General features: G+C 36.2%; 1 protein-coding gene across 3 annotated transcripts; it reads left to right on the top strand.

Annotated features, from left to right (window-relative positions):
• Window positions 1–11,011: 11,011 nt before the first annotated feature.
• LOC308610961 (MSL complex subunit 3-like) lies at window positions 11,012–13,586 on the top strand (the record flags this gene model as incomplete). Of its 3 annotated transcripts, none has more annotated exons than XM_081259930.1 (2): window positions 11,012–11,453; window positions 11,691–13,586. In XM_081259930.1, 2 exons carry the CDS (start codon window positions 11,012–11,014, stop codon window positions 12,821–12,823), a joined length of 1,575 nt encoding a protein of 524 aa, XP_081116056.1. In that variant the 3' UTR covers window positions 12,824–13,586. The 3 variants fall into 3 exon arrangements, with proteins under 3 accessions (XP_081116056.1, XP_081116055.1, XP_081116054.1); XM_081259929.1 differs by having other exon boundaries at window positions 11,012–11,528; window positions 11,739–13,586; XM_081259928.1 differs by lacking the exon at window positions 11,012–11,453 and having other exon boundaries at window positions 11,654–12,824; window positions 13,004–13,586.
• Between the last annotated feature and the right edge of the window lie 1,099 nt (window positions 13,587–14,685).

The raw sequence follows: 14,685 nt of genomic DNA, 5'->3' as shown, positions 1-14,685 counted from the left end.
TTTTTAAAGACAATTTTTTCTAGCCTCTTAAATTGTTTTGTGTCCTGGAACATGAGAAATATCAGTTTTACATTTTATAGACAGTTCATTAGAAATTACTATGTGCACTATAAGTGAATGAGAAGTGTAGAACATCATTGTATTTGTGAAATACCACCTGGTGGCTAGCCCTATAGGCATCTCACATGACACAATCATATTTTATATTTTGGGAAGGATACAGAAGAGCTCAAATAGATAACAGAAATGGTTTCCCAATGAATACCTGACTGACTGAATCCATTAATCTGTCCCAGAATGTGGTTTTGAATATCACATTAAGTTGTAAGTTATTACTCCTATAAAACTATTTATAAGTTGCTAGAACACCAAAACTACTGGTGAGTAACAGATCAGGATGTAATAATTTACTTACAAATTTAAAAAATATTTTCTGTGCTATCATGCCTGCTGATACAGCATCTTCCATCTTAGCAAATTGTTTGGTAAAACATCTTCTAAGGATCTGAAATAAATTCTAAATATCATTGAAAAAAACGGCAAAATAGAATTGAGCCAGGAAATTGCCCTTCAAAAAGAAAGATCAGGGGGCTTCCCTGGTGGCGCAGTGGTTGCGAGTCCGCCTGCCGATGCAGGGGACACGGGTTCATGCCCCGGTCCGGGAAAATCCCACATGCCGCGGAGCGGCTGGGCCCGTGAGCCATGGCCGCTGAGCCTGCGCGTCCGGAGCCTGTGCTCCGCAACGGGAGAGGCCACAACAATGAGAGGTCACCGTACCGCAAAAAAAAAAAAAAAAAAAAAAAGAAAGATCAGATTTAACGTTAGGATACTTAAAGTTCTTGTTAAATGTTAAAGCAGTCATTATCATATAACTCTGGATGCAATATGAAATGTAGGTAATAATTACCTGGTCACTGAATAATGCCATAGGCCTTGTATGAGTAGCAGCAGGAAAGCAAGGGGATGGGCCTGAGGTCAGTGTGTCACTTACCAGCTGTGTTGCCTTGAGACCATTTAGCCTATCAAAAAAAAAAAAAGGAATAATATTGAACTCTAAGGTGTTTGATAAACATGCTTTAGAATTGTTCCTTTCTTTCTCTATGGCACTGTCACAAACAGGTAAAAATCTACGTGGCTTGATTAAAGATGTCTAATAAATGTTTTTGAAATGTTCCTACATTTTTATTAACTAATAGTTTAAAATATGGTTATGTGTTTGATCCTTGAGTTATAATCAGAAATGCTCTTTTTTATCTCTGGTTACTCCAATGACATGTATTATTCTGTGCAAATAATACATGTTCCACACAAATGACACATTTTATTTTATTTTTTTACTTCCCCAATTTTCTTATTATTACTTTGGTTTAAGGGTATGTTGTCCAAATATATCTCCCTGCATAAATGATCATTTTTATGATCCAATTATTGTTCCCAAATATGATAACTGGTTTCAAATTTATTCATCCATAGAGACTTATTTTTACTACAAGTACATTAATCAGTATAATGAATGCAGGTGAGCAAAACTGTAAATATGCTAAAGAAAATGCGAGGAAAATGCATAATTAATTATCTTATTATACAGTTTTAACTATTTTATCTTTTTTATGTATTAACGAAGAATAACAATGAATGGAAAACCTCCTGGAAGGAAATATGAATTTCACTATATTTATTCCTTCAGTAAAACATGTGTAGTGAATACCTACTTTGTGCCAGTAACGGTAATCTATTAAGTAGGAATGTAAAAGGAACTAAAGATAAGAATCTCTGTTTTAACAGAACTTAACATTTGTGTGAAGGAGAGAGAGGATAAATGAGTAACCAAATGAATCCATGTTCAGAGAGTGATAAATGTCATCAAGAAAATGAAACTGATGTGAATGACTGAAGATGGTGATACCAAGCAGGACCCTCTGGGGCTCCTGAGCACAGATTTAAAATTATTTTGTACTTAATTTATACAACTTTTGTTATATTTATATTTAAGCATTTAATAATTTTAAGGCTACTGAAAGTGATATATTTTATGATTTTATTTTTAATTGCCTGTTGCTTATATAGAGAAATACAATTGATTTTGTGTATATTGCTCTTATATTCCACAACACTGCTAAACTCATTTTTAAGATCTAGTAGGATTTTTGTACTTTCTATAGGATTTTCTATATAAATGACTATGTTACTTGCAAAAAAAGACAGATTTACTTCTTACTTTCAAATTTAGACGTATTTTATTGAACTTACATATATACTGTATTTTATGGTAAATTATGTTGGTTTTTCAAATGTTAAACTGATTTTGAACTACTGTGATAAACCTCGAAGGACCATATATTAAGCTTTTGATATATTTTTACTATGATTTGCTAAGATTTTGCTTTACAATTACATCTATGAACATGAAAAAAAAAAGAAGAAGAAGGAAACTGTTTTCAATACTGAGGTCAGAAAATGACATTTAATGTGACCTCACTTTTACTTAACCAGAGCAATTCCAGGGGAAACGAGGGGTGGAAATCCAATTGGGGTGAATTGACCAGAGAACAGGTGGTGAGGAATAGAGTCAATATGTATAGAGTATACTTCCTAAATTGCTCACTGTGAGGGGACTTCCCTGGTGGTCCAGTGGTTAAGACTCCAAGCTTCCACTGCAGGGGGCGCAGGACCCTGTGTATCATGTGGTGTGGCCAAAATCAATCAATCAATCAAAAAATAAAATGCTCACTGTGAAAGGGAGGAAAAAAATAGGGTGAGAAACATGAGCAAAGGTAGATTCAAGGTATTTATAACTGCCTTTTTGTTTCATCTTTTTTAAGGAGAGATATTCCTTTTGTTTTCTTGATAATGAAAATGATCTAGTACAATAGGAGATATTTAGAATTCTGATTGGAGATATTTCAGGAATGAATTCTCTAAGGGGCCTAGAGGGTATGAGAATTAGAGAAAAATTGGAGAAGTTGTACAAAACTTTGACAGGAACAGGAAATACAATTTTCCTCGTAAGAGGCTTGAAGGCAGGAAATACTAGAGGCTGATAGTGTGGTATTGCAGATATGAAGTATTTTAGGCGTCTTGCTTAGATGAATTTTTAAAAATGAATTATGAGGTAAATCTCAGAGGAGAAGCAGAGAATTGAATTATTCCAAGTTTATAAAGAGGAAAGAACTATTCTCATTAGGTAGGAACAAAAATTTCCTAGAAAAATGTAGAAGGACTAAAAGTGACATGTTTTATTTATTTATTTGATTTTTTAATACCCCAACCGTATTCGAAGTATTTAACAATAAGCATTCAGGATTTCTGGAATTCTTAGAAATCAAAGGAATACTTCAGCATATAAAATAATGACTAACCTAAGATTTTGAAGTGAATTTACTTCTTTTTAAATATAGATATAAAGACTTAGACTGAGTTTGTCTAACAGCGATACTTAAAATGAGACATTTAAAATTTCTTCTAAAATTAATTAGAGACGTTTTAATTCAGCAATTTTCTCCCCTATGAAAGGAACAATGTGATTTTGTCTCTTTCTGGGTTAGTTTCATGCCTGAGATTGTTGAACTATTCCTTTAGCCCTACTGCATCTGCCTCCACGACAGGCATGTGCTCCCAGAGATTTTATCTATTTTAATCTAATATTTTGTCTTTTGCATGTACTTTAATTTTGAAAATATATAAATAGGTCTAATACTAAACTTTCCTCTTTCTTGCTTTTCAATACCTCCTACTCTGTTTTTCTAATACAAATCTGCCTAATCTGTGTTCTAAGCTTTGCACATAATGATGTTAATCACATAATGATTTTAATCACAGTGAATTGGAAATAAGTTCAATGAACTAGGAGTAAATGATAAAGTAAATCATGGAGGAATGCAATCTCTTGTAGTCATTGAAATAAAACAGTATTTTTGAAGAGCTCCAAAAACCGGAGATTTTTGTTACAATGCTAGATGAAAAAGCATGACACAAATTACATTGAAGTACTGTTTAATATTTCCTATTTTGCTCCAAAAAACTTAAGCTAGCTTACCAAATCTCATATTATTGAACACAGCAAAAATATATTAAACTTGGGAAATGATTAAAAAGGAAAAATTATTAGGGAAAATAAAGTGAAACATTAGCCAATTTTACTTCCAAAAATCTGTCAAAAGATGTTATATACATTTGCTGTATTTGGACACATAATTTACCCTAAGCATCCTCAAAAACAGGTATGCCTAATAAAAACCAAGTTCAGTTACCTAATTTAGAGCATCTGCTAGAGAAAGCAAACCAGCTGCTGCAGGGAAAGCCAGCTGAACTTGACACGTCACCTGCTAGACATTTCTGTGCTGTCTCAGACTCTTTTATCACTTGTCGTGCAAATTTAGTTCTCTTCAGTAGGAAGGGAGATGAAACGGAAGAGAAAAGTGTAACCAGCTTTCTGAAAAACACTATTGTCATAAATATACAACTGAAAAGAGACGAATTATTCTCTGGTTCATCAAGAGACAGTCCCAAAGATCTCGACTCATTTATTTGTATTCAAATGAAAATTACCTCTGCTGCTGCTGCTGGTGATGATGGTGATTAACTACTGTCTCCACAATATTGTTTAAACAGAAAGTACAAGCCACTGATATGTTGACCTACAATCATACTCTCACTAAATGAACTATAGTGACCTTGACATGGGAAGGATGCAGGTACAGCCCACAATTCCATGACCCCAAACCCTTGGGACCAGACATATATATTTTTTTAATTTTGGTAAGTAATACAACATATAAATTACGTGCTATGTTACACTTCATAAACAAACCTATTAATATTTCTGCAAGGAAACAAGTGGATAGTCTCACTTGGTTGGTTGAAAAAAGACTACAAATAACATAATAGCGTCACAGTTTAAAGCATGATTTGCTACCAAATAAATTTAAAAATTCTACAAACAAACTTAGTTTTTGCCATTTTTACTTTTTATTTAGGAACAGTAGGTATGGGGTCTTGACCTGAGCGTTCTGTGTAGGGTTGTTGTGAAAGTTAAGTGTGGGGTTTTAAGTCATTTGATTGACACTTGCTATGTGCTCATATACATTACGTATTTTGTCTGAGTTTCTGGCAGGCCCCAGGTCCCACCCAGCTTGCTATTTTTATTGCAAACAGGGAATGTAGAATATATATACATGTACATGCAGCTGTTTTTCTATCTATTATTCATCTATCAGCTATCTACATACATACATAAAATATAAACATTTGATAGAATCTATTCTTTCTCTCTCTCTCTCTCTGTCTTTCTGCGTGTTTTAGATACCTTTAGAAACTCTACTTCAGAAATAACTGTTGATACTCTATTTGCGACACATTAGATTTCCCAACTCCCTATGATAGCATTTATTTCTTACTATTTTAACTTATTCACAAGATTTCCAACTGATCTGCACTAAAAACATAACTATAACTCTAAACAGTCACCATTATCAACCTCAAATAGTGCTCCTCATATTTTTATTAAAACTGATTTGACCTGATTAATTATACACATCAACTGAAGATTTATACACAGTTGAAGATCCACTGATAATGCTGAGTTTTTGTTGTGCTCCCCTGTCTGTGGTGAGAAATCTAATTGCATGTGTTTCTGCCTTGCTTAAGTCATTATTATTCTTGATAAATCCACAACAGTATGTACCAAGGTATATTTGCCAAGGAATAATGAGTCTTCTTTCACTATAATAGAACCCACTCCATTAAGGAAAATGCGCATTAGTAATGTGTTTTTTTGTGCCTTGAGTGAGGACTACATTATGAATCATTATTTCATTTTAGAGCAGATGATGTATGAAAAAATTCCAGGAAAACTTCAAGCCATCATCATTTGGGCTAATCCAAGTGATTCTAAAAAAGCATGTTAACATCACAATTTTACATGTAATGGACCAAGAAGAGAGAAATCTTGTTTCTCATTTGCAAGCCTGCTGTGATCAGCCCCCTACAGTCCCAGGAACTGAGGAAAATTGGCCAGAAATATCCTTTGGAAGGGGGTGAAGTGAAGTTTGCTGTCACGAAGGACATTGCCTCATACAGGGCAATTATTATGAATGGCACTTGCAAAAATGAGCTCTGGTGCCACTAGCATAGATGGAGCTTTAGACCGACTAGATAATTTGTTTAGTGCACTTACTCTTACATAGTTTTAGAAAACAAACATATCTGAAAAATCATATGAATACAGCTGTCTCTAAATGTCATTGAAATCATTTTTAAATGATTTTATAAGTAATGCTAATTTTTTTTTTCTGTTTTCGAAAACATTGCAATGTTGAGTAAATTGCGATTTACTCACCTGAGCTTCACACAACCCTAGGAAGTAAGCACAATGTATATCACTGTATTACTGTGGAGGAAAGAGAGTGTGGACAAATGAAATACCTTGCTTAATATCTCAAGCCAGGATTAAAATTCTAAAGGTCATGATTATAACTACTAAGCAATAGGTATACTTGTTCATCTCGAAAAAAAGAATCAGATTTAAAAGTATGGAGCAGACCTTAAGCTAGAGACACTTTTTGATATTAAGGCAAAAGTCTGGGATTGTGGAATGGAGATCAAATCAGAGTTTTAAAATAAATCAGTAAATCAAGTCATTACCTTTTTTAATCTTAATATTACACATATTACCTGATTTTTTTACTTCTTTTTATGTTTTCTACTCTTCCCAAAACCAATTTGGGCAAAAGAAATAGTGGAATAAGATAGACAGGAATAAGTAAGGGTTATGCTAAATTATAACACTACCTGAGTCAGCTTCCACTTCCAGCCCATATGGATGAACAGAGAACAGGTTTAACTAGTTGATAGTGCTAGAAAGTGAATAAGTAGTTGCCTGAGGGGAGAAAGGGCACAGGAAGGGGAGAAATAAATTTCAAAAGGGTATGAGGAAGCTCTTGGAGGTGATGATGTATTCAGACTCTTGATTGTGCTGATACTTTCACAGATGTAAAAGGGAAGAACTTAAGGCATAACTTTGAGAGTTATCTTCATATAACTGGCATTTGACATATTGAAAGTGGATGGGATAACCAAGAAGCTGTGAGTTTTGGAATTTTCATCTCCCTGGATATTGAAATCACTAAGAGTTATAGAAGCAGAAATTATGAGAATTAGACATCTAATCAAGAATTATAGTCATAGAATGAGAAGCCAGCTTGGGTATCTGAAAACGTCTGCAATATGAAGAGATACAGGATGGTTTACTCTGATGACAGAAGATGCAGACCTGAATGTTTTAAGGAAGAATAGAATAAGGAGGTTCTAGAAGTAGCATTGGGGAGCGAAGCACAGAGATTCAGAAACTAACAATTTAAAATCAATGAAGTGCACAGAAAAGGCACAGGTATATGAGCAGAGAAGTGCAGCGGGTACTGCAGAGTCATTGGATTTTACTGCATTTTTGCAGAAAGTTTTGTAGATTAAGATAGTTGAAGATTGTATTTGAGTAGCTTGGCTGTAACTTGTATTCCTTTAGACTCTATGTACCTGAAATTTACTCTCAGATTATGTCTGTTTTTCTTATTTTGAGGAAATAAAATTTTAACCCTACAGTTATGAAAAATCATTTTTCCAATATAAAAAGTTAACAGAACCCCGGGCAATAGTTAGTGTGTTGATTACTAATAGCCACAGAGAATTTAGATTACATTAGAGTTAACATCTGCATCAATCAAAGTTTGGTTAGCCAGAAGCAATAATATCTACTACTATACTGAAAAGTACTGGTTTCTGGTTCACTACTGTATTGTAAAGAGAGTAAATAAAGAACAAGAGAAGACATCACATTTTAATCCCACTAAGCCAAGTTGACAGTTTTATTGATTAAAGATCAAGAATTACCTATTTAGTAATATTTTCTAAATGACTATGTATTTTAGTCATTTAGTCTACAGAGCACAAATGCAACTGAAACCAAAGTATTAGTTGAACTAGAAAAATGAAAGTGAGCTCCACAGATAGCACATGAAAAAAATGTGAAAATAATTCATTCCAATGACTGATTCCTAATATTTGAAACTTCCACCAATAACTAGCCCAAAATGCACACATAGAAATATATGTGTTACTTTTATACATAATTAGCAACACCATAACATTATATAGACAAAGGATGAATATTTGTCTTATTACATAAGTGTCACACTATTGAATGAATGCTAGTATGATAACAGTTTCCACCTTAGGGCTCTTGTAGCTGGGATGTTATTCGCCAGTCTCTGGGCATGATGGGTTTCTTCTTGTCTTTCACCCTAGTTGTATGTCTATTACCTTAGTACAAATACTACTTATGTGAGTTACAGAGATTATTCAAACCATATAATAAATTCCATCATCAAATACCAGGATTCAAATTGATTCTTAAATTATAAGCATTGAAGGGATTTTCTTTGTCTTCTGTATAATTTTCCTTTCTGTCACAAAGTGCAGCAATACCAATATTTAGAGGCCTCCCCTGGATCTAATGGTTAGCTGTAGATGGTCTACTTCGTGGATCATTTTGGCAGTATTTTAATTCCATTCAGATTTTCCTCTCCAACCTAGCACCATTTTGAACTTCCTCTGACATTCCTTTAATTGTTTTTTGTCAAAGAATTTGCTGACAAGTTCTGAAATAAATTTTTATTATCCTGAGAAAAAGTTGATTACAAACGTAAGCCACTGCCATAAATAAACCAAACATTTTACCAGCTCAAGTTTCAATAAAATGTCTATTTTCTTATTCTCCTTTTAATTTGTTTCATGATTGCTAATGCTTAATCTAAACAAATCAATTTAGAGAATGTTCCAATAATGTTACCCGCTGATCTTAACTCTAAAATAAGCCAGAAATACAATGTTTCTGGTATGGAAGTATGAGATAGGAAAATACATTAAAATATTCCTTTGACTTAATGAGGATTTTTATGTGGAACTACATGTTGTTGATTGTTGTTTATTAAGTGTTAATGCAGAAATAACTTATATTTCTTTAAATTCAGGTGAATGCGGTAGAAAAAGGTGATATTTTATTTGCTTCGCTTCTGAGAATGCTTTACATGTGAATTTAGTGTATTTAGATAATTTCTAAGTTAAAGAGCCAATGAACGTGCTACTTCCAAGTAAAACTACAAAGATCACTTTGGATGGGTAATTTTAAGTATTCACTTTGCTTCAAAAATTGCGAGTAATAACTTAAAAATCAGACTCTCAAAACATAGGATGTCACAGGCAGGCGGCATTCCACATTCAGTGTTGTGTAGAAAAAGAAATGCTAGCCTGACAGAAAGGAAATGCTATGAGGTCACTATAAGAAAGAAAGAAAAATAAGGATGCATTGTTTAAAAGAATGAAAAAGTTACAAAAGTTCAATGTTTCATATATTTAGAAATCATATTCCAAAACCTATTTTTATTTTGGTATTTTTATTGCAGTCTTCCATTGCAAATAGGTAGATCATTAGAAGAATATAAAGCTAGGTCAGAATGAAAGATGGATTATGTTTATAGATTCAATTTTGAGCTGAGCTACATAGTATTGAAGATGAAAGAATAATGATTACTAATTTCAGCATATCACTTTAGAGTTAAGAGACCTTCTTAAGCGGTCTTATTTGACATTCAAAATGACCTTGTCTGATGGTCATTGATTTCATCCTCCTTTTACTAATGAAAAATTTGGAAGAAATATTGAGTAAATCATCTGAAATCATGCAGCCAATGATTACTAGAGTTTGGACTTGATACCAGGTCTCCTGAATTTGGACCCAAGGACTGTCATATATGCAGTGGAGAGAACGACCACTAGAGATATGAAAGTCTAAATAAATACCACTGCAGTTTTCAATGTTATGTATTCAAATTATGAGTGAAGTCTAGATTTTGTTGTTGTTCTTGCTTGGTGTTTTTTGTTTGTTTGTTTCTTGTCTATTCCAGTGGCAGGATCTCTTGCAATATATATAGTTTGGCCGCCATGATTCTTGTAGCATTCAGAAGGCAGCCTTACTGTTACTAATAATTTCACTGTAATTATACAAATTACAATTTCTCTGTGTTTACACTCTGATTTGAAAACAATTAGGAGGCAGTTAAATGATGTTTCGGTACCTGTAAAATTTAAGGGCCACTCTTTCGGGTTCTGCACCCAATTTTACCATGGGGAGGGGAGCTTCCCCCATACCACCAAGCAATTCTCCAGACACTAGCTGGGCATTCTACAATTCAATTCAGTTCAACTCAATTCATACACCATTTACCTGATCTACCCAGAGACAGCATCAGATTCCATAAGTTAAGAGGTCAGCCCTACCAGACTGCCCCACCCCACATACCTGAGACACCAGGCACAAGCCCAGGTGTCACCTGTGCTTCTGACTGACTGACTGTAGATCAGAGTTTCCCACAACCTCCTCCTTGGGTTCTATTATTTGCTAGAGTGGTTCACAGAACTCAGGAAACACATTTATTCACCAGATTACCAGTTTTTTAATAAAAAGATATAACTCAGGAACTGCCAGATATGTAGGGCAAGGCATGGGGAAAGGGTGGGAGCTTCCCTTCGCTCTGAGAGCACCATTCTCCCCAAACCTTCACACGTTCACCAGCCCAGAAGCTCTCCCACACCCAGTCCTTCTGGATGTTCGTGGAGGCTTCATGACTTAGGCAAGATTGAATAACTCATTGGCCATTGGTGACTTCAATTTCTAGCCCCTCTCCCTTCTCTAGATGTCCTGGGGTGGGACTGAATGCTCCAACCCTCTAACCACAATGTTGGTTCTCCTGACAACCAGCCCCCATCCTTAGGTGCTTCCAAATGTCACCCAGTTGTGTTAACATAAACCCAGTTGTGGCACAAAAGAGCTTGTTATGAATAACAAGACGCTTTATGGCTCTGAAGAGTTTTTTAGGAATTGAGGACAAAAGACTAAATATTATCACAAAAATGCTACCATTGTTCTTATTTATCAAGAAATTCCTCTTACGATGAGCAAATGAGCGCGAGCGAGGGCATGAAATTTAAATTCCACTCAGGGGAGGAAGTGCTGTGCTTCGAGCCTGACCCCACCAAGGCGCGAGTGCTGTACGATGCCAAGATTGTCGATGTTATTGTTGGGAAAGACGAAAAAGGCAGAAAGATCCCAGAATATCTGATCCATTTTAATGGTTGGAACAGAAGCTGGGATAGATGGGCAGCTGAAGATCATGTCCTTCGTGACACCGATGAAAATCGGAGATTACAGCGTAAATTGGCAAGGAAAGCTGTAGCTCGCCTGAGAAGCACAGGAAGAAAGAAGAAGCGCTGCAGGTTGCCTGGTGTGGATTCTGTCTTAAAAAGCCTCCCTGCTGAAGAAAAAGATGAAAATGTTGAAAACTCAATAAGCAGTTCTTCTGATGACAGTAGTGAAGAAAAGGATGAAGAAATAAGTGAAGAAAGTGATATTGAAGAAAAGACTGAAGTGAAGGAGGAACCAGAGCTGCATGCAAAAAAGGAAATGGGGGGCCTCCCTGGTGGCGCAGTGGTTGAGAGTCCGCCTGCCGATACAGGGGATACGGGTTCGTGCCCCGGTCTGGGAGGATCCCATATGCCGCGGAGCGGCTAGGCCCGTGAGCCATGGCCGCTGGGCCTGCGCATCCGGAGCCTGTGCTCCGCAACGGGAGAGGCCACAACAGTGAGAGGCCCACATACCGCAAAAAGAAAAAAAAAAAAAAAAAAAAAAGAAAAAAAAAAAAAGGAAATGGAAGAAAGAACAATAACTATAGAAATCCCTGAAGTTCTGAAGAAGAAGCTTGAGGACGATTGTTACTATATCAACAGGAGGAAACGGTTAGTGAAACTTCCGTGCCAGACCAACATCATAACTATTTTGGAATCATACGTGAAGCATTTTGCTATCAATGCAGCCTTTTCAGCCAATGAGAGGCCTCGTCACCATCACGCTATGCCACATGCCAACATGAATGTGCATTATATCCCAGCAGAAAAGAACGTTGACCTTTGTAAGGAGATGGTGGATGGATTAAGAATAACCTTTGATTACACTCTCCCATTGGTTTTGCTCTATCCATATGAACAAGTTCAGTATAAAAAGGTGACTTCGTCCAAATTTTTTCTTCCGATTAAGGAAAGTACCACAAACACTAATAGGAACCCAGAGGAGCTCTCTCCAAGCCCACCTTTGTTGAATCCATCCACACCACAGTCCACAGAGAGTCAGCCCACCACAGGCGAGCCAGCCACCCCCAAAAGGCGCAAAGCCGAGCCGGAAGCCTTGCAGTCTCTGCGGCGGTCCACACGCCACTCGGCCAATTGCGACCGGCTGTCGGAGAGCAGCGCCTCGCCCCAGCCCAAGCGCCGGCAGCAGGACGCGTCTGCCAGCATGCCCAAGCTGTTCCTGCACCTGGAAAAGAAGACACCCGTTCATAGCAGATCATCCTCACCCGTTCCTCTGACCCCTAGCAAGGAAGGGAGTGCGGGGTTTGCTGGCTTTGAAGGCAGAAGAACTAATGAAATAAATGAGGTCCTCTCCTGGAAACCTGTACCCGACAGTTACCCCCCAGGTGACCAGCCACCTCCACCCTCTTACATTTATGGGGCGCAACACTTGCTGCGATTGTTCGTGAAACTTCCAGAAATCCTTGGAAAGATGTCCTTTTCTGAGAAGAATCTGAAGGCCTTTCTGAAGCACTTTGATCTCTTTCTGAGGTTTTTAGCAGAATACCATGATGACTTTTTCCCAGAGTCTGCCTATGTTGCTGCCTGTGAGGCGCACTACAGCACGAAGAACCCCAGGGCGATTTATTAAGGTTTTGATGGTTCTGGAAGAACAGCTTCTCTATCTAGCTTTGCACTCTCGGTTCCCGATAAAGAACTAGGGAGTTGGTGGGCCTTCCTTAGAGCAAATGCGACACCCGCCTTGGGGGGGTGTGGCAGAGGCGGGCCCATTTGTTTGAGTTGCTTACCTACCGTAGTTATTTCTGTTAAGGATTACTTCCTAGGTACCTGAACGGCCTCCAACATGTGACCCTTGCCACGGTACATGTCATCTGTGACGGCGGGAAAAGAGCAGCTGTGTTCACAGTGAAATGTTCACGAAAGTGTGCGTAGGTTGGGCTGTTTCAGTAGACGGAGTTACTTTTTAGCAATAACCACATTTTTAAACTATTTGTTAGCATTAAACAAAATTGTTTTGCAAACCGTTTTCATTCTTGTGATGAGGCTGAGCAACAAAACATTAGTTTTACTTGGAAACCGAAAAGTAGTCCCAGAATATTTTAGAGGGGGTTGATATTGATGGCAAAAAGAAAATTTGCAGCTATACATTTGCTTGTTACAGTTCCTTTTCTATAAAACCTTATTTTTGGTGATCTAAATAAAGCATTGCCTGAAAAAAAAAAAAAAGAAATTCCTCTTGTCCCATTATCTCTACGTGGCATGACAAACATTTGTTTACCAAGCATTGGTTCTTCCCATCTCCCTATAAATTGTCTTCCTCCCCTTTGGAATCCCAGACCCCTACCTCTTCTCCTTAGCTCAGCATGGCACACAAGCCTTAACTGCCTGTCTTGAATCCTCTCAATTCTATGTGAGGCTCCATATACACAAAATTTCATTTTTTTCTCCTGTTAATGTCTTATGTCAACTTAATTAGTAGACCAGGCAAAAGAACCTACAAGAATAGAGGAAAAATGTTTCCTCTTCAACAGTACTAATATCAATTTTTTAGTTATGGACATTGTACTATAGTTTTATAAGTGGTTATCACTAGCCGAAGTTTGGTAAATGTTACAATGTAATCGATGTAGTACTTTTGGAACTTGCCATAATTACATAATTATTTCAAAATACAAAATTGAAAAAAAATTCTCAAATGTAAAACAATGTTTCTTCTTATGAGGTAGCCTTTTTACATAGTACAAAAGCCTGCTAAAATGATGTAATCTGAAATATAACAAATACATCAGCTTAGATAATTATAAAATCCAAACATTATGTAGAAAATAAGATATATATTTTAAAATTTCTTAAGTATTCTTTTATCCATGGATGAATAAAATATTTATTCAAAAGTTAAGTCTGAAATAGAATCATTTATTCAGTCTTTCTTCAATGAACATTAGTTGAAAGCTCACTAAGTGCTTAGAGTTTATTGGATAACCATTGCTTGGATTGCTTTTTGGAATGATGAAATAGCTATATACGAAAACTATGGCAGGGGAATTAGCAAAATGGGGTACTGGGAGGAGTAACCCTAAAATTTCACTATAAGTAACTATCATAGAGGCCAAATGAAACCTGAACTACTATATGTCAACAAGATCATAAAGAAGGTTCAGACTCTGCTCACTCATAAGTTATAGCCTGTAACTTTATGGCCTCATTGTAAATGATATTGCATTTTTATGCTTGAATTTTTCATATTAACTTAATACAAAGTAGCAACATAATAAATATTTTATAACAAATTGTCTCCTTATTCCTTTAATAAGAAGAATCAAATGGCCCCAGCTACTAGTAAAATCTTAATGGAAACTTTATAACTATTTGGGAATGTTATTCTTTTCCCTTTGTTTTCTGTATCAACTATTTACATTTCTAGATTCTTTGATTTTGTAGATCTTTCTCCCATCACTTTTGAGATGCAGCTCCTCTATCTCAGAAGAACTT

This window comes from Mesoplodon bidens (genome assembly GCF_964165515.1).
Source record: "Mesoplodon bidens genome assembly, contig: HAP1_SCAFFOLD_706, whole genome shotgun sequence".
NCBI classification, from domain to species: domain Eukaryota; kingdom Metazoa; phylum Chordata; class Mammalia; order Artiodactyla; family Ziphiidae; genus Mesoplodon; species Mesoplodon bidens.
This window is presented reverse-complemented; position numbering and strand designations above follow the sequence as displayed.